The sequence below is a fragment of the Rhinolophus ferrumequinum genome, chromosome 24 (assembly GCF_004115265.2).
Source record: "Rhinolophus ferrumequinum isolate MPI-CBG mRhiFer1 chromosome 24, mRhiFer1_v1.p, whole genome shotgun sequence".
NCBI classification, from domain to species: Eukaryota; Metazoa; Chordata; class Mammalia; order Chiroptera; family Rhinolophidae; genus Rhinolophus; species Rhinolophus ferrumequinum.
In genome coordinates this window covers 36,580,211-36,601,325 of record NC_046307.1, presented here as the reverse complement: position 1 = coordinate 36,601,325, position 21,115 = coordinate 36,580,211, and the positions used below count along the sequence as shown (strand labels likewise).

The following is a 21,115-nucleotide window of genomic DNA, read 5'->3' as shown; positions in this document are numbered from 1 at the left end:
TAAGCACAGGCAAATCCAGGGCCCTGCGGCATCATCCCCACCCCTCAGCTACGCGAGATCAGGGCTTCCTCACCGGCCTATCCACGTCCTCAAATTTTCAACAGTGCTAGGAAAGAAGCCCTTGCCAGCCAGTCAGAACTTTCGTGGGAAATGAGACAAATTTCTTTACCTCTGCTTGAGGTTGGGTGTGGAGTTTGTCTTAAAATGGCTCCATCCCTGGAGCATCCTCTGTTTGCCTGGTCCCCTGAGAACCTTTAGACAGCGGCAGACCCGGACCCGCTGGGGAGAAGAGAAGAGCACAGGCAGTTCCCCTGGGCCTTTGGGTTTTTCTTGTTCTAAACAATTCCTTGGAGTCCCAGGCAGTGACATGTCAAATGTCTACCAATTGGCTGTCTGGGAAGGAAACAATAAAGATTTGGCTACATGGTGTTTGTGGCTTCTGTGGTATGAGTACTCACTTCCTGGTTGATTTCAAGCTTCCAGTGCGAGGAAACTAACCACAGAGCTGGGAAGGGACGGGGGACAGCAGAGCATTAACTGGTATTTCCACCAGACATAACAGATGTGTATAACCTCAAGCACATCGGTAAGAACAAAGTGTAGTAAGACAATTAGGAAGTGATAATTGTTTTTGTTTTTCTTAGTATCTATTTGTTGCCTATGATTTTAATATATTTATTTAATTATAGATATTTATCTAAATTTTTAATAATGACAGTTATTTACCAAAGAACTCACGAAATTCCTGACATTTAACACTTGGTTCTCATGACTTGGTGCGAGACAGCTCCTGCACGCCACCCCCAGCTGGGATTCTCCTGAGCCCCGAAGTTCTGGAACACCCCAAAGGAGCCCCTGAAAAGGCCAATGACCTTTTGCTCAGTCCTTCCAGGAACAGGGATGATCCACATGCCCTGAGGGGACGGCTTGGCTCCAGCAGTGGCATCAGCTGTTTCTTGGCTAGCCTCCCTTGGAGCCTGGGGGCTCTGAAGCATCCGGTGCCCCCCGGGCTGGCGTGGGGCCACCTTCCATGGTAACGGGGACAGAGTCCTTCCCAGGCTCAGCACATGTTTGCCATTTTCCCAGGAGGCCACTTGGCCCTTTACTGTTCTTAAAGAATTCCAGGGATGTTTTAGAAGCAGCCAGGAACAGTGGGAGGAGCATAGGAGGAAGGGGGTCAGGGCGGGAAGAAGGAAAGCCCCAGTACTGAGTATGGATTATGTGCCAGGTACAACACTGCGTGCGTTCACATACGTTCCTATTCACTGTAATCCTGACACACCTGGGGAAACAGTGTCCCCACTCTACAGAGAGATTACATGACTTCCCAAGTTTCCCCAGCTACTAAGAAGCAGAGCGGGGATGTGTTCCGGCTCTGCTCACCACCATAGGCCAGAGACCACGACAGGCGCTCTCTCAGTGTTTGTGGGACAGACACAAGAATGCAGCCTGACTCCACAGCGTGCGCTCATCCCAGCCAGGGAGACGATGCTGGGAAAGTGCTCTCACGTGGTCCTTAGTTAACAAAGGACGCACAAAATTCCTGAAACTTAACACATGGTTCTCATACCGGTGTGAGCCAGCGCCAGCACACTACCCCCTTTTTACTCTCTGACCCGCTATTGGTGTCACCTACCCTCTCTCCAAGGCTTGGCTTTCTCACTCATGAAATGGGGATAATAAAACCTACCTTGCCATATGGGGGCCAGAAATAAACGAGTGTGATGGATGAGAGAAGACTTTGCAGGCTAAAGGGCACTGGGAAAGAAAGGTGTCGTAGGTCACCATCCATGACTGTGTCATGTCATTCCACTGGCCTAGCAAGGGCACATCTGATGCCACAGACGCAGAGGAAGAACAAGGAGTGTGAAGAGAATGGCCTTGGTAGAAGATAGAGGCTTCTGATCCATTTCAACTTCAAGTCTAGGGATTAAATTAGCTGCAGACTGTTTGGAATGCGCCAGAGGCAAAGAACTTCAGCAAGCCTCGTTTCCCTGCCTTTTATTTGAAATATGAGGGAGCAGGAAGGTCAGAAGGAAACCTGCTGCTTTTGCACGGTGCTAGTGATTCCTGGGAATTAAATGGCGATGCAAAGAGGGGACATCAGGCAGGCCACTGGGATTCTCAGAGAGCCCAGGACTCAGGGTGTCCGTGGGGGATGCACTTTAGAAGAAGGTCCCCAAGCACAGACCTGCGGGCGTTTCTTTCACGCATGGCAGGTTAGGGGCAGTGCGGGACCAAGAACACCCTCTAGACAGACAACACCCTGTGCATGCCACAGTCCCTTCCCCACCCACTGGGACCCTCCCAGGGCTGAAGATGCTAATGCCTTTTTGCTGCCAATGCCTGATCCTCTGTACGGGAGAAGCGTGCCTGTGAGTGTGTGTGTTTGTGCATTAAAAAGTACATGCACCCGACATCACACCTGCATAGGCACCACATTGACAGATTGCCCATTGCAGGTGGGGGAGGCAGGAGAATGAGAGTAGGAAACAGGGATGAAAGGGAAGACACACACACACACACACACACACACACACACACACACACGGGAGGGCCTTGCACAGACCAATGAGAATAATGTATCATAAACTAAGTGTGATTAATTCAACCCTGCATCTGATACCCAAAGCAAAAAGAGGAAGGAGCATATCCTGCTAGCATTGAGCAGAGACCCAAGAGAGAAGTCAGGCCATGCCGTTGATTTGGGCAAAGCATACTTTTCGTTTATTAATTCCTTCAACAGATTGCTTTGTGTGCCAGGCATTGGGGGCCAGGGGGCTCGGGAGGGCAGAGTGTGAGTGATTTCTCTCATCAGGACACGCTTAGTTCCACAGGCAGGTAATCCACAGAGGTCAACAACAGAGGTGCCACATAGAGCCGCATTAGCTGCTCCTGGGACCACAGCAGGATGGCATTTCATCTGACTTCTGAACATTAGGTAGGGTTTAGTGGCAAACAGTGGAGGTGATGCGTTTTGGCAGTGCCAATAGCACACATAGCAGCCCAGAAGCAAGAGTGTAGAACATCTGAGGGGTTGAAAGAATTTTAATGGAGCAGGACGATGGAGGTTAAAGGTGGAATTGGCAAGAGGCCAGGCTACAAACCTGGGGGAATAAGTCTTGCTCTCTGAGTTTCTGTGCTCAAAGCCTGGCAGGGGACACACGCAGGAAAATGGAACATAACAATTAGTGCTATAATATCGGTCTGAACAGAGAAGGAAATCCTTAAACCTGCCTGGCCGGCGGTGGGGTGAGGAGAGGCTAAGGACATGGAAAGGAGTTTAGGATCTTATTTTCATAGAAAGAATGGAACTGGGAAGGACATTCCAAGCAAGAGAAAATGCAGGAGCAAAAGACCTCCCTACCAGTGTCTAAGCTGATGAGTCCCAAAAGCAGAACCCCCAAACCAGTCACGACAATAGAGTGCCTTGGTAGAACCTTCAGGTTTAATGAATGGACGCAAAGGGCTTATTTGTACAAAGCTTGTTCCGTGCATTCTCTACCTCCAGGATACAGACACAGCTTAAGCCATGTCCTCTTCAGAATCAGGAGTCATCTTTACCCCCTTTGTGACTGCTAAGCAGGGGACATAACAATGACTCTCCTTTCCGTTAGAGGAATCAAAACTGAAAATGCAAGCCCTGTTTCAGGAGGGAAAAACCAACAACTCTGGGTCTGCTGTAAAATGAGCTTTTCTGAGTCACTCAGCAGCTGGCAGGGCACAGAACTAGGCAGTGCAAAACCACCTGTCCAAGTCACCTAAGTCGACAACTAGACTTGGTCGGTGATGGTGAGAACAGGACTTAGTGCAGACAGAAGCCAGGCCTTCCATCCTTCACTGGATCTGTCCTTTTCATACGCTAAGTGCAACTCAAGCTAGTGGGGTGAGTAAACTGAACTCTGTATTAAAAAAATATCAACACCCAGGCTAAGGTGGACATCTCGCCCTGAGTCATGCCAGCCAGAGTTACAATGAACAAGGGAATAACAGGAGAACATAGCTTCCTCAGGCCAGGCCTGCTATGCTGGGCTGTAATTAGACAAACAATGAGAATCTGCTGGAGACAAGCACTCTTTTCCATTCCCCAAACACGTGCGATGCCCCACAAAAGGAATTTTGTCATCCTGCACTATAATTGCTAAATGTCCACACTTGGTTCTGCCCTGGGGCTGTGGATCCGGCAGGTAGATAGATACAGTCTATGCTTGGGGTGGGGAGGTGGGCAGTTCCATGGCTCTGACAAAGAGCCAGTAAAAGAACGGATGGCTGTGCTGTTATCAGTGGAGAGGATCCTAACAGCCAGAAGGAAAATCCAGGACATTCACCCTGGGAGCTTTTATTTTTCTTCCAAATTTCCAATTTTGAGAAGTTGGCGCCTGTAGAAAGCAAACAGCACATCCAATGGCCTGGATTTTCAAAGTCAGATCTTTGCACAGGCCATGTCCCTACTGCCGTCTGAAAATGAACTTATGAGTACAAATGAACGGGTTTGAAGATTTTGCCATTTTACGGTTTATTAAATGCCATATTGGAAGCTGCTAGGTTTTATAGACTGGAAAGGACTCTTCAAGTGAGAAGGTAAAGGACTGAGGATGAGCCCAACTGTTCTGTTTCCAGGGACTACTGAAGATGAAAAAAAATAAAAAATAGGTCATATTAGAGGACTGGTTCTTAAAGTGTGGTCCTGGACAAATAGCATCCACATCACTAGGGAACTGGTTAGAACAATAAATGATCGGGCCCCATCCTTCAAACTTAATGATCAGAAACCTGTTTTAACAGCTCGTCCAAGTCACTTGGATTTGTGTGCAAGTGTGAAGACCTTCTGCGCTAGAGCTGTGGTTCCCCCGCCCACCCCCGCCCCCCACCCCCTGGCTGCCTGTTATCTTCACCTGGGAAACTTGTCACTACCATGCCCCAGCTCATCCCAGACCAATTAAATCAGAATAGTTGGGACTGGAGCCTGGGCATGGCTGCTTTTAAAAAGCTCCTTGGGTCACGTGAACGTGCAGCCAGAGCTGAGAGCCACTATATACCAGAGCAAGAGAGACTCAGGTTAGACATTTGGAACTTCTGATTTCCAGTTTAGCAGAAAGTAATAATGGCTATGGAGCAAATCTCCTTGTCGAAGAAAAAGCTTTTGAGAAGAGGAGCGGTTCCCCTCTTCATGAGCTGGAGAGGTTAGATGCAAAGCTCCAAAAGCATCAGGATCTGTACCAAACCCAATGGTCAGAATCGTATTTAATAACTCATCTCGCAGACAGTTGCTCACGCTGGGAAAGGGGTGGGCTAGTCCCCACGGTCAGAAGTCATTATAAAAGCACTGCAGTCAGGGGTAATAAAGGATGATGCCACACCTCCCACACACCTCAAGTCCAGATGCCACCATCCCCTCAGGGGAGCTCACAGCCTCGTGCTCCCTACTCGGCTTTGAAGCCCCAAGTGCCCAGGGTGTGTGCGACAGCAGCCCCTTCTCACCAGTGTCCCGTGTTTCCCAACGTGCAAACTGAGGGCGACCCGTCAGGACAGAACTCTAGGGGGCCACTCCCATGGGATGGCGGAGCCTCAGCATCCTGCTTGACAGGTGAACTGTGAGCTGGGCCATCCTTCTACCCCAATCAGGAAACTGGCAGTTAGCGCATTGTAAGTGTGTCCCTCAAACGGGGGTCCACTGGCGTAGTTCCAAGGATCCAGGATGTTGTCTCCATAAAAAAGGAGTTGAGAATTACTGCAATATAAGGAACATTGCAAATTCTTTTCTGTAGGAAGAGGCAACATTCTTTAGGCTGTGTCTAGAGAAATGATGGGCTGACCCTCACGCCCCGACACTGCAAGTGAGAGTAAGACCAAACTCTCCTTAAAAGTTTCTTTTAAATATCAAATCGCATAGACTGGAACCAGTTCAGCAACTGGCTCGTGAATGTGCATATGGAAACACCACCATTATAACATCATCACAGAGGGAATCTGGAGCATCCAAGCTTTGGGGTGTTATCCTCCCTCTACCTAAGAAAAAGGGTGAAGGTAGGAAGAAAATGAGAAGGAAAAGGACAGGGCTTTGTATCCCCATTGCCTATGATTATGCAGATTTGGGAGTCTGAGCAACACGGGTTTGAATTTTGACCATACAACTTATTTGCTGTCTGGCCGTGAACACTAAGTTTATGAATTTCAGGTTTTTCATCTGTAAAATGGGCATAATAATACTTAGCACCGATTAGGGTGAGCAGGAAGAAGGCATGGACTGTGTTTAGCACAGTGTCTAGAAAACGGCAAATAATGCAGCAGCTGTGATCATTACTTACTCACCCCTGAAGCTTCACTTCCTTTGTAAGGGCTTCCTCGATAAAAATGCTTGCACCCACACTCAAAAGTCTTTGCAGCTCCAGTACGCCTAGTATGCACCTAGCTTTTAGTCATTATATTATATTGCAATTGCTTTTTTATATGTCTGTAAAGATTTGCTTAAGAAAAGAAACCATACCGTTGTGTACCCAACGCTTGACACACACTCGGTGCATCATAGGGACAAATGAATGAATGAGTGAATGACTGAAAGAATGAAGCAATCAAAGTACCGTAGTTACCTAACACTGAGATCAGAAGCAGCTTGATTAGGATGCTATAAGTGGGTGAAACAGAAGAGAGATGCACAGAGAAATTGGTAATAATAATTGACGAGGGGATACGAGCAGCCAAAGGAATATTGTTCAGCAGTTTTCTAATACAGTGAATCACAGATACAGTTCCTCCAGAAAGCCCTGCTCTGAGGATTTTCGGGTGTGGGGGAGGAATGCTCACACAGACACTTAGAAAAGACTTATTAGTTGTTTGGATCTACCCGCTCCTCTGAATCCAGCCCACCTAGGGGCAGGTACTTCATCAACATTGCTCAAGGACCAGGTGAGATTGCCAAAGGGACCTGAGTCAGACCAGGAATCCTTACCGCCTACTCCCAAGTCTTGAGGATTCGAGGCCTGTGAGAATCTCTGCCTCTCAATCTTGGCCATTGTCTCCACTCCACCTCCCGTCCTGTCTCCTGCAGATTCTCCCTTTGGAAGCTCCCCACCTACTCCCTGAGACTTTCCTTGTAGTCTCACCACTGCATAATCTCTGAGTGCTGTCTACCAAGTACGCATGGCCTTGGTTGCCGCAGCCACCTCCCTGCCACCATCCCGTCCCCACCCTTTCTCTAGAGCTTACGCCTGAGCAATCTGTGCATCCAGAACGCATCTTAACTATTTTCACCATCACAGGAGACAACTGAAGAAACAAAACCACAACGAATGAGCGAAGACAGCAGACGAGAGGGTGTTTTGGGGTTGGGGATGGGGTTGACCACATTGGTGCAGGAAACGCCCCCTCCTGTCTCTGAAAACCAGGCGTTAGTGATGGACGTGTCATCTAAAAAGTCACAATATGGCCGACCTACACCATGAGAAGGACGTTCCAATGAGACATATGCCGACAAACGCTACAGGCTTAACTCCAGTCCCCAAGCCATCTTTCACAGCCGTGGGGGTTGGTCACCAGACAAGTAGGCCCGCTGCGCACGCCACTGACTTTTATCTTCAGGCTTCAAGGACTATTCATCAGCATCAATATTTTAGAGCTTCATCAGCTCAGCCCTGGTCTGAGGCCAGGGCAGCTCCGCCATCGCGAGGACTCACCTCGTCCTGAGAGCTGAGCACCTCCAAAATGCTGTTGAGTAATTCGACGCAGTACTTCTTCTCCTGCACCTGGTGCTGCAGGTCGTCCTTCTGCTCCAGCAGCTCCTTCAGTTCTTTGGTGATGACAGGAAGCAGGATGTCCCGACATTCTGGAAGGAAGGAAGGTCAGAGGCACTTGAGCTCCCTCATTTATCAGTCTCTTTACTTTCTCATTTTTAGAGGGCTTTTCATTAAATAAGTAATTTATGAATATGTTCTTCTTGTAAAAATTTAAATATTAAATTCGGGGGAGATTTCCAGAGAACATCATTCACAATTCTGGCCCCTCCCCTCAACTCTGCTCCTCAGAGGTAACCCATTTTTTTATCCTACGCATATATATATGTACATATGTATAAAAATGTACCACTATGAAACCTGCAGTTTTGATTTGACCTTTCATTTGAGTGAGTCATATCATATTGTGATGATAAACCTTCAAGATCTTTTTGCTTTATGTATGTATCAGTATAAAATACATAGCGTCATTTTGTTTTTGTTTGTTTTTTATTAAAAGGAACTATACTATACATATAGTTTCTGTGCCTTGATTTTTTTTCACTCACCAATATTTCTTAGAGCACTTTCTACGTTATTCCATGTAGGGATCAACTTAATTATTTGTACCTGTTTTATAGTATTTTCTATTATGGGTATATTTGTTTATTTAGTCAGACCTCTATTGATAGACATTTTTCACTGGCACAAACAGTACAAAAATGAACAACCTTTCATTTGCACCCTTGTGCACAATGGTTTTCATTTTAAATAAATTTTGCAGAGGGGTTATCTCTCTTGACATTGCTGTCTCAGAACACTTCTGGAAAGTTCTGAAATCCTACACAGCACTGTGTCCATATTTCTCTTAAAAACGGGAAACCTTGAGGTACCAAAAAAAAAAAAAGTCCCCCAAATTTTCAAGCCATCTCCACACAGATGCTTCTTGAGCTGAGATGTGGCTCATATACACCAGGATATCATTTTAATTCAATGCAACAAATAGATATTGAACCTCTTTGATGTGACAGGCGTTGTATTTCTGGAAGTACAGAGATAAACATGGGTCTTGCCCATTAGAAACTTAAAACCTGACAGAGGTGATTAGCAACAAAAACAAAGAGCAATGGCAGAAGACGGAATAAAATAAAGGTGGAAAGTAGAGGACATCTCTTGTTCTGTCAGCCAACGTCTACACCTTCTTCTGACGTAGCAGCCTGGTTTCACTCTGAGAGCCACCCTGCTGTGGGATATAACCCCGGGACAGTTATAGTAAGGCTCCCTGCCCTCCTCTGGGCAAGGGCTGCACACCTGACCCTGAGGATGACCCTTGCACTTTGAATCCTGAGGAAACTTTGGTAACGGTAATTGCTGACACTGCTAACAGACTGAATGTCTACAATGTGCCAGGTGCCATTTTAACTACCTTGCATGAATTACATCAGTATCTTCACAACGACTCTAGGAAGTAGACAGTATTATTTCCCCCTTTCACTGATGAGGAACCAGAGGGACTTGCCCAAGTGTACACAACTGGTAAGAGTGGACCTAGTCTGAGGGCAGAGCCTGTGCTCTTAATCAGTGGAGGGAGAGCTCGCTGTCTGTGCAGAGGTGCCCTGAGGAGGCTGCCCATGAGTGCCTGCTGCTACCTCTCCCAGGGCGATTCTGGGTCTCTCCTCTCTGTCTGGGCCCCAGCTTTATCTCTGATTCTATGAACTACTCCCTATCTTCTCAATACATTGGTTTTTACCTGACTTGACCAGAGGAGGTTTCTGTTGCTCACAACCAAAGCATTCCAACTGTTAGAGTCATAAAATGCCTTGAGGGCTTTAGGAGGGAGCAATGAGCTCTGGTTGGAAGGTTCATGGAAGACCTTACAGGCTCTGATAGAATTATGCCCTTTCTTTCAGAGTAGCAATCTCAGTTCGTAATTCAAGTCTAATTAGTATAATTAATTAATGTCCATTCAGCCAACCAACATGTAAGCTCCATGAGAGCTGTACCAAATTTCAAGTGCCTAATACAATACCTGGGTCACAGCAGCAATTCAGTAAATCTTGGTTGAGTGAATGTAAGAGGTATCATTTGAGATGATCATTAATAAGTAGCAACTGTGTTTCCCTGAAAATAAGACCTAGCCAGACCATCAGCTCTATTGTGTCTTTTGGAGGAAAACATTAATATAAGACCCAGTATTATATTATATTAAATTTTATAAGATCTGGTCTTGTATTATAGTAAAATAACACAAGGACTTATATTAATTTTTGCTCCAAAAGATGCATTAGAGCTGATTGTCCAGCTAGGTCTTATTTTCGGGGAAACACAGTAATATTGCCATAAAAAGACTAGTCTTTTGGAAGGAGAATAATGGGAGTTAGCACTTAAAAGGGAAGTTCTTACATGCAACGGGAGGTGTTAGGTTATAATTCTATGGAAACAGAAAAGTACAGGCCCCCCCAAAAAAAAGTGATTCAGCTTTGCTCAAAATTGTAGATGAAATCATAGGACACAGGTTCAAAGGTACTTAATTTAGACTCAAAAATTGTTGGCCTACGGACTTTTGAAAGTATAAGATACTAAGTTAGCCATTACCCTTTGTTTAAGTTAAATCTTATGGTAATTGGTGTATAAATATTACCCACATCCTGTCACCATAAAGTTGACAAATATTAGTGCATATGTTGTCACCATAAAGTTGAATTTTTGTCCAGATCTATTATTTAAAAATGGTCAAGAAATGTCCTTGCAATGTTCATTCTGGAGTGTGTTTTTAACAGTTATCTTCTAAAGGATGTTAACTTGTAACTTTGAAATGCTGTGTCAGAGGAAATTGTATGTGTTAGAATGCTTGCTGTGGAAAAACTAAGTGAATTCATTTGATATCCTAGTTGGTCATTGGGAAATGAATGACCTCACCAACTTCGTGCAACTTAACTTTCCAGTTCTGCCTTCACTGATGTTGTTTGTCATAATTAAACCCAACCAGAAAATAAGCATTGTGCCTTCTCTTGTTAAGTTAGGTAAGAAATGTAAAGTCTTCCTCTTTGAAAAGTTTGCAAGTGAAATAAACTAGCGATGCTAACAAAGGAAATTGAAAAAGTCTTGTTCTTCCACAGTTTTCTGGGCAAAAGGGAGTCACCAAAAGATGTGTTTTAAGGAGATCCATGTCATGTCACTGCAGTGTACAGCAGGGTAGCCGCTGGAGGAAAAGACCCACGGGCAGAGACCAGAGAATATGCCCCGTAGTGGCCCAGGGGGTGACGATGAGAATAAAAGTTCTGGGTCCCACTCTCCTAGATTCTAGCTTCTGATACAACATTCTTGCCTTCTGTTAAAGTTATAAGTTTGTTAAGACCTTGAAGGAAGGTGATAAGAAACAGATGAAGAGCAGTCAGTTGTTTTGAGTTTAAAGTAGAAGAAGAGAACATTTTCAAGTCTAAAACAGCCTTTTGTAACCAAACATTAAAAATCATTTAAAACTCCATTTGTAAAATGGGATCAGGAATGAATGAGGTAGGTACAGGTAGATAGATAAAGGGCTCATCAACTCAGGTAACTAAATCATTCATTCACACAGTGTCTACTACATGTTTTGAAGGTTCCCCAAGTGCCAGTCACTATTTGGGGAGGGGAGGGGCTGACCAGGGTTTACCTGTCCATCACAGCCACAGAGCTAACAGAGATAAGAAGCAGACTTAAGTAGACAAGAAAAAACCTAGTGCGATTATCTCTTGGGAGTGGCAAGCTGTTAGGACTGGCCATTAAAACAGAGCTGTGGAATAATTAAGGTCAGATTTTTCCTTAAAAGTTCACAGTGTTGGTATTTTAGTTGAGATACCTCAGTGAGATTCCATTACAAAGATAGGAATCCAAGGGAAAAGGCCAGTTGGGAGAGTTTAGATATTAATAAAGATCTCCTTGGGAAGGCACTAGACTTTAAATTCTACTTAAAATTGAGCTAAATTAGTAACTTCTCATGGAAAGGTCTGATGGTGAGCTTTCCACCCCTAGCAGTATCTAAGCAGTAGGTAGCTGTCTATGGTTACGGATGACAAGGGAGTATTCAAAGTATCAGATGAGGGGTTGAACTGAATGATTGTTGAGCCCCACCCAAAATTCTAGGATTCCATAAAATATAGGTCCAGAGGCAGTGGCAGGAGGAGGGACACATCCGTTAGGTCGAAAGGCAGTGGACATGTTTACATTGTTTACAGTCCACTGTGGCTGTGGGAGCTGCAGACCTGGTCCCCGCAGAAGCAGGCAGGGGTTTATCAATCTGAAAGTCATCTGCTTTACAGATTAGCAAAACCAGCATCCCCATAAGACACAAGCTCTTGGTACGGACAGTCAGCAAGATTTGAGCTGAGGAAGGCATTAATAATGTAGCCTGTTTTTCAGAAAGTACTTTTGTCTTCTTGTTAACCATGATTTCTCAGAAACGCCTGGCTCCTCTGTTTTGAGATGAAATAATGTTTCTCATTTGTAATTGGAGCTGTGAAATTATATTAGTCTGTGAAGCTTCAGGAAGCAGCATCTCTAAATTGTGGCTTGATTGTTAAGCAGACAAACACAAATGATTTAAAAGATAAATATTGCAGAGCCTTAGATCAGTCTTCCTAGGCAGAGGCAATGAATATCAGAGACCTGCAAACCTAGCCTGGGGACCTGATGCCTGACAAAGGCTGGGAGACCTGCCATCAAGTGACAAGTCGGAATTGTAATTCAGACAAGGCACTTAGGAACCCACAGTGCTATTCGACTCTGTATTTTCACAGAAAAAGAGTTCTCGTTGGTCAAAATGACTGCGGAGAGGAAAATGCAGTGTTTCTGGGCTCTGGTTTCTTCCTTCTTCGAGAAAGTTTTGTCCTATGGCAGAAGGGGCTGCTACATGAATGCATAGCTCTCCTGAAGTGGGATATGTAGTTGCAATCACTTCATGACTCAGCGACACTGCAAGGAGGGACCTTACCTCTTTCTCCCTAAAATCTGCCCCAGAAAGAACAAAATGGAGATCCTCTGTCTACTTCGGAAAATCACCTTGAGATGCATCGGGCTAAACACACATCAGTTGACCACAGCCACAAGTGCAGGTCCAGGAGGGAAACACCTGACAATCACATCCGAACGTGCAGTCTTCCCCGTGCGTCTGCTCCTTCTCCTGTGCTCGCTCTCAGGGTGAAGACACCCTGTCACATAGTCTTGCTCTCTCTCCCCAGCACCACCTACTCTACCACAAAGTCATGTCCGCTCTGACCCAAGTCACCTCCTCCATCCTCTCTACGAAGTCCCCAAACTGGCCTCCCCTCTTCCAGTCTCAGGGGTAGGAATTTCCCACAACACAAACCTGATCATAGGACTCCCCTCCCTGACGTTCTTTGCGGTGTCAAGTGGCCGTGAGGGGGAGTTTAGAAAGCTCTCTGACCGAGCTGAAGTCCCCTGTGACCAAGCACCTCCTACACCGGCCCAGCCATGGCCTCTTCTCCTTCTGAGCTTTTGCATGTCTTTTTCTTTGCCCATAACGCTCTACCCACCCAGCTTCACCTGACTAACTCCTTCTTGCCATCTAGGCCTTAACTCAGATGCCAAATCCCCTAGGACAATTTTCCAGACACCTGAACTCCAACATGGGTGACCCTGTTCTGTGCTCTTGGAGCAGCCAGACCACACTTCTATCTTACCATTTGCCCTACTCTGAGGGCACTGTCTAGTAAGAGGACAACCAGTGAGATTCCTGTCATCACCCAAGAAATGTAGCTGAGGCCCAAAACTGAAAACAAAAGTTGCAATTGCCCACATTCTAAATTCAAATTGTCTCTAGTAGTTGGGGTTGGTACACCACCATCCCTCAAGGTTTCTGAGAGGTTCGGTACCAGCCCTACACCACTCTGCATGTGCCCCATCCCAGAACTGAGGGAGGGTCAGCAGAGGCTTTTGCATATAACACAATGTCCATCCAGAGAAGCTGTTACCTCTCTCCTCCTTGAAGCTCAGGTGGACGTATTTCATGAATGACTCATTCATAAAATATATGAAGACGAGACTGGCATCTTACATCCCCGCTAGGAAAATGATGGCTGATCTCCAATCCCAGGTACACCCTGGATCCACCAGCAGAATGAAGAGACTTGAGAACATTCTGGAGCCCCTCTCTTACTACGGGGAGGAAGGTTAAACACAAGCACCCTGTCTGTGTCGGGGGCTCAGGCACTTCTTCAGTGTGGGTTGCTCGTGTCTAAAGGTCTGCCTGCGTAGCCTTCACTGGGAGGGTCCCTCGGCTCATAGCCAGCCCCTAACTTGTCACCAGCACGGCTTAATCGACGTTTCAGTCCTGTTTGATTTTTCACAGGCTTTAAGGTGAAACTCATCCTGCTTTAGCCAAGTTCCTATTGATTGAAAGGCGAATTCAGCTCAGCTCAACCCTCTTCGGGGATGGGGAGGAAATTGGGGATGCCCTAGGACTTTGGGCAAGCAGGGGAAAAGCCTAATTAAAAGCCCCAGTTCTCCCAGGCAAGATCTGGGCAGTGTAAGCCCATGCTCTGCTGGGCGACTTTTCTTCCATTTGCAGATGTCAGAGGCCGCCTGGTTCGGTCACCTAGACACAAAGGACCTCCACAGACACCTCTCTAGTCTGGCAGATAGCGATTTGTTCTGAGGGCTCCCTCCTCCAGCCAGTGTGACTCCAAGAAAAGTCATTCCGCCCACCAGGAAATCAATAAGTATCGGCAAACCTCAGACTCCAGATCGGGTTACAAGCCGTTTACAACTCTACTAGCGCTTCCCCCACCGGGTTCTTCAGCAGGCCTCATGATTCACTTCCTCACCTCCTGGGAGACCCGGCTAATCACAATATCCGGAACCATCATTCACTCCCGGCCAGCCTGCCTCCGCCAGGATGTACGGCTTGACTTTATGAACGCTGAGGGCCAAACCAGAGCTCCCCAGCCGAGCAAAATGGCCCATTTAGAGATTTCAGAACTCAGCAACTATGAAAGTCCTCTTCAGGTAGCTTAGAGGGGTGGAAACATAGTTAGGCAGTAAAACCCTAAGGAAGCACTTCCAGAACTTTATTCTAGCTACCCACTTCAAGTCCAAACCAAACTATTGCTTTTACCTTATATCCTTTATATTTAACGTAAAATGTGCATTACTAAACCTGTAGGTAAATGCCCTATATAGTACGGTAGTGTTTGCCATTTAGATGGATAGTGACAGCAGGGAGCGTAAATGGATATGTAAATGCTGGGGTTTTTAAGAGAATATGAATATGTTTGTGTCTAGAAAATGTCACATTGATTATAAACATAATTTGTAAGCTCTGATAATCTATATGTGATATATTTATATCAATGAATACTTATTGTGAGGGACACTGTTCTCATGGATAGTAGATGGTAGTGGGGTGTCAGAAACAATTTAAGAGGACAATAATTGTCTTGGGTCAGATTTTCCAGAAGCAAGGTGCAGAAAACACTGGAAGATGAATGAAGGGAAGGAGGCCAGGCAGGGTGCAAAGGCAGGCAAGTCTCCCACAGGGGGCGCTCTGGAGACAGTGGGGGGGCACAGGGCAAAGAAGCTGGAGTATTGAGACCCTGGGGATGGACAATCTCAGGCACTCAACTGCAGCCTGAGCAGCCCTGGGAGGCTGGCCGGCTGCTGGGAGACAAAGCTTTGGTGAAGCTATACACCAAAATGATCATGGATCCCAGGAGACCCCGGCAGAGCACTGAGAGCTGATGCTGTAACAACGAATACTGGCAGCTGCCAGTGAGACAATTAATGGGGTGACATGAGAAACAGAGTCTCGGGTGGGCAGAGAAGATTGTGCCACGGGCAGTCAACAAGGCCTCCTCTGAGATGAAGACACTTAAGCTGAGACCTGAGGGTGAAAAGGGAACAACCTACAAAGATCTCAGGGACAAGCATTATAAGCAGAGGAAACAGCATGCAAAGGCCCTGGGGTGGACATTTGATTAACATGTTGAAGGAATCACATGGAGATAAGTGTGGTTGGATTACAGGAAAAGGGGAACATAACATGAGACAACAAACTTGGAGAGTTAGGCTGGCCCCGTGACCCATAATAAGGAGTCTCATTACTGGGTGGAGAAAAATGTGTTTTGTTTTAGTATTTTTCATGAAGAGTAGGGGGAGGGCCTAGAAAGGGAAGCAGGAGAACACCAGGAAGGCTTTTTGTAAAGGGAAAGAAGAGGTCTCATATTTACTGAGTCCTCACTATGATATTCTCTTTGTAAAGAAGTATATCATTATACCTATTTTATGGATGAGGAAACTGAGGCTCAGAGAGATTCAGTAACTTGCCTATGATCACACAGCTAGTAAGGGGCACAGCTGGGATTTCAACTCAGGAAATGTGATTCCAGAACCCATGTTCACAAGCTATCCTTCCTCCATGCTATAACAGTGAAGGGGAGAGAAGATGAAACCTGGAGTAGTTTCTCCCATGGTGTGAAGGGGACGCAGAGGTGACCTATCATGACCCTTTCTGAACGCTATTGGGGCAGAATCCGTGCGTCTGACAGGTACTTGCACCTTCATTTACCCCTTCGCACTGAGATCACTGGCACCGCCATTGCTGATCAGCCTCGTCCCTGCCAGCTCGCTCATTCAACCGTAATCCTGCTCTGTAGAAAGTGCTTTCAGGAAAATAAAGGTGCAGATATGGCCAACTGAGTCATGACCCCAAATCTGATTTGTTCCCTAGGGCGTAGAATGATTATATCTGTGATGCCACACGAGTGAGTGCAGGTCAGCCGGTTAGGAGACTGTCCGCCACCTCCTCGGCCTGGCTAATGGAAGGAGAAGCAAATGGGAAACCTTGGGGCCACACTGGGTCATCTGGGCGTCTTTTTTATTTCTTCAGTTTTTATAAACTTTTTTTTTATTAGCTTAAGGTGCACAAAACAATGTAACAGTTAGACATTTCACCCCTGACAAAGTGATAACCCCCCTCCCTCAACCTATTGCCCCGCCGACCTCATAGATAACTATTACTATACAGTTCCATTGACTCTATTCCCTATGCTATACGCCATATCCCGTGACTATATATATATATTAAATGATAGCTGATATACAATATTATTCAGCTTCAGGTGTACAGTGCGAATGGAAATAACTGAATAAATGAGCAAAGTAAACAGAACTAGTCTCAGAGAGATAGAGAAAAACTGACGGGCAGTCTTTAAAAGAGTATTCCCCTCATAGCAATGCTCTCCCTTTCAGAGTCAAAATAGAAGAGCCATGAGTCAAGGTTCCTCCCTTCCTCTAAAACTGGGGATTAAAACGCCTATTTCATAAGAGGATCCCAATAAAACATTATCCATGGTCAGTTGTAGTTAGTGCGAGCAATGAGGCGTGGGGGTCTATGCTATCCCTAAGAAGTTTTTGACTGCAAAACAGAACATTTTGAAACTTCAGTTTCCTTCAGCTGTAGTTGACGTATTTGACAAAACACCTGGCCCAGGCATGCTGGAATGAAATGGACTCGAAGCTATTATCTGCGTCATGCAAACAAAGTGTGCTTTGCCTGAAATACCAAACTCGGAGCACTGAGTTTCAAGAGGCGGGTGTATACATTGAAATCACTGGGATATATGCCTCAGACTTTTATGCTCCCTTTTGTGTGTGGATAGTCTAACGGAGAACTCGGGCAAGGATTCTCTGAACATCATTTTACATTTCTGTTTGCAACTTAGAATAATAGCGCCACTTCCCAGCAATCCTCAAGCCACCCATGAATAATCCTACGTCGCTGCCATCACAAAACTTACAAATACCAAAAAGAACAAAAAACCAGCAGCAATGTTTTGGATCAATATGAGCAGCTGGTATTCCATTCCTGGGGAAAGCGCACATTAAAAGCCTCTTGTTTACATTTTAAGGCTAACAGAGGGGCCTTCATTTCAGAGAATTAAATGAGAAAATTCTCCTGGATTCAAGCATTAGCAAAATGGAATGGCTGTGTAATTGTCTGCAGTCATCATCTGGGTCTCTCCTTCCCTCACCTCACCCATAACAGCTCCAAAGAAGAGGAGGCTGGGGTCCCTCTCACTGCCAGCCCCACACATTTAAAATCTAGTGTTATTTATTACAAAGGGAAAATAGAGATGTGTAATGTATTCAAACAAGCTGAAGAATTGGAAACAAACTTCAAAGAGGAAGGGGGAAAAAATCATTGCCGTTTTCTTCCCCTGTAAACAAAAATGGAAATGGGGAGAATTTCTCCTTCTGGCCTGGTTTTCTTTTCTAAAACGCCTCAGCTAAGCAGGTGGAGAATGCAGGGCCTTTTGCCTGCTTCATTTCTCCATTCATGCAACAGAGCCAACAAAGCCTTTCTTCCCTGGAAGGCCCAAAGCAAAAGAGCAATTTAAGAAATGAATCACACACGTAGGCCCGATATGTAAACAAAAGGATGGAAGAGATTCTGTTTGGACTCTAAGGCTAACGCAGAGGAAACTGGGAAAAGCACGAGAAGCGTGGCAGTAGAGAGAATAAATAGCAGTCAACGACATGTAATGAGCTTTCTTACAAAGAGAGGACAATATATGGTCCCTGCCCTTGGGCATCCAAGTGTAATAAAGAAAAGAACCAGTCAACTGATGGGAACAGTATAAAAAACGCATACAATGAAACCCAGTGTGTTGGCAAATATGTCCAAGTCCCTGATGATGAATCTCCAATTGTACTTTTACCAAACTGACATTCCTCTTTTATTTAGGGCATGATGTGCTGGTCTATTGGTTATATGTATCTCTTCACACGCTATCCTAGTCCAAAAAGAATAAAATAAAGAAGAATAAAATAAAAGAAGACAGAAGATGATATGGCAATGTAAAAGTTAACGTAAGGGTCCCAATTGCCCACAAGATGTGTCTCCTCACTTGCATGACAGACTATCTATCAGGGTGGTAAAGTAACCGTCAGGTTCTGTGATCATTAAGGTAGAAGAGAACCAATTCCTTCGGAGAGACATAGCTTCTTCTGCACAAAATTCTTAGAGAAATATTGAGTTTAAATGTTAATGTTCTACCTTAAGACTAGTAGGGATTACTGCTTTTGACATCCAGCTGTGGGATTTTCGCTCTAAAGAGAACCTGAGAAGAGCGAAAGCTTTTGACTTATTTGACTGTGTTATGTGGTTACGTAAAACAGGAAAATAATGAACGGAAGGGGGCTCAGGACAAGCACGAGGTGTTCTGTGCTTGTCGTTATACGACACCCTCGTTTATTCGTGTGAATACATATTTATTGAGCAAATGTTAAACATCACCGATGGCAGAGCGGCGTACAGGACCAGGGCATAGGTGGTGAAGATGGAGAGAAGAGACCAGATTCAAGACATATGTAAGAAAGATTCAAAGGCCTTAGCATTTGATTGAAAGCGAAACATGAGGCACACAATTTGAGGGCTAGCTCCAAATGACTGGCAGAAAAATAATGGAAGAGACGAAGGTTTTCATGAATTCGATGAGTACAATGTTGGAAACGTTGAGTTTGACATTAAAAGAGATGTCAAAGGGACAGCTCGCTAAATGTGTCTGAAAATGATCTAGTACAAAAGGGAAGGCATGAATTGAGCTATACGAAGACACACTAAACATGGAGGTCTCCCACAAAGAATTTGTAAGGGGCAATTACGGTGCATTTAGCAGAGCGAGTGGCTTATTAAAGTTCATTTGGTGATGATCATGAAGACCGTGGTGAAGTGACAATACAGAGAAGGGAAAGAAGGCAAAGAAGAGGAGGAGGAGAAGGCGAAGATGGGAAAAGGAGCCATGACTGGGGTCTGAATGGGGACTGAATATGGGAACGTGGGACGAGGGAGCCAAAAGGGGCTTGGGGACATGAGGGACTTTCACGCGAAATTTTTAGATCATCACAAGGACAGGTTTAGACAAGAGCCCTAAGGTGGTTCCACAGCCGGAACTGCCCAGGTGACCTAACCGATAGGTTTGTCCACATTGTCACCTTACCAAGCAGTGCCGAATGAGTGGAAACTGGAAGGCAGGGTGTTCTGGGAACAACAGTCAAGGAACAACCTCCAAGGCACCTGGCTGTTGAAGCTGGGATGGAACAGTAGCTAACACCTGGCCCTTTCCCTCAAGGACTCTCCTGCTGGTGCACCACGCCCAGCCTGCCAGCCCAAGGCAAGGCCAAGCCATAAAGCAGACTATGAAGAGGAGGGATGGGAAGAACTGTCAGGGTGAGGAGGCTCTGTTCTCATTCCTCTGCTGCACTTAATAAGGACCAGGCCACAGAACGATGCAGTGGAGTGTGGAGGTGAACAGCAGGGATCTCAGTTACTGTCCTTGTAACCTTGGGCAAGTCACTTAATCTTTCTATATCTTTGTTTCTTCACCTCTAAAGTGGAGATAATAAGAGCACCTCCTTACACAAGGTAGTAAGAGTGAAATAAGATACTATATGTAAAACACTCAGAACAGCACACCTGGTCCATGCTAAGCACCGTGAAAGTGTAAGCTATTATTATTATTTGACTTGTAAAATATCCATATGTAACTTTCTGGGCAATGGAAATACGACCTATCTTACCTGGGTGGTGGTTGCATGGCTGTATATATATGTAAGAAATTCACTGAGCTGTACACTTAAGATTTGTGCATTTCACTATATGGAAATTATACCCAAAAGTTTAAAAAACATATATTGCTATCAGGTAGGTATTATTTTCCCTGTTCCCCAGCCGCACATGTTGACGCTTGAGGAAGTCCAGCAAACTGCCTGGGATATTGCACCAGCTCTCCCAGTCCGGCATTCAGATGGCGGAGCCTGAGCTCCTCACGACTGGGCTGCGTCCCCCTGGGAGCCAAGCCTTGGTCCCCCACAGCACTCAAGACAGCGGTCTTGATGGGACCCAAAGATGCTGTTCCAGCTCTATTTGGAGAATCTCTTGTATGAAGAAGGAGCAGCTCTTCCCTCCTCTCTCCCATTTGTTCTCCTACCTTCCACCCTCTTCTTAGCTCAGCTCAGTTCCATTATTTCATTAACTGTTAAAACCAAACGCTGGTGACAAAGTGTACACATCCCAGCAGGGAAACACCCAGCAGAGAACTGGCAGGGATTAAGGACTGAAGAGACCACATCCTAAGCTTTCCAAACTCCCCAGGGGCCAAAGATGCCCCACTATGAACTGAAGTATCCATGAAGTATCCATCTTAGCAAAACAAAGAGCATCAGCCATGGAGGAGTGAGCGATCATAATTTCAGAGGCGCCGTATCAATTAATTTTGTATGCCTCCTCCATTAGCAGTGTGTCTGAATTAACTTTAATATGCAAGTTATCCAGTTAATCTTTGATACTAATAAAGAATGTATCATCATTAACCTTCCTAGTCCTGAATTTAGCAATGCAGTCTTTTTAG

At 45.4% G+C, this 21,115-nt stretch overlaps 1 protein-coding gene across 1 annotated transcript in view; it reads right to left on the bottom strand.

Moving 5' to 3' along the window:
• The window catches only part of DOCK2 (dedicator of cytokinesis 2), a 369,901-nt gene that overhangs the window by 233,650 nt on the left and 115,136 nt on the right, over positions 1–21,115 (bottom strand). Inside the window, exon 26 of the mRNA XM_033096340.1 lies at positions 7,674–7,822. Within this exon, the coding sequence (XP_032952231.1) occupies positions 7,674–7,822 (149 nt within the window). The remainder of the gene's footprint in view (positions 1–7,673; positions 7,823–21,115) is intronic.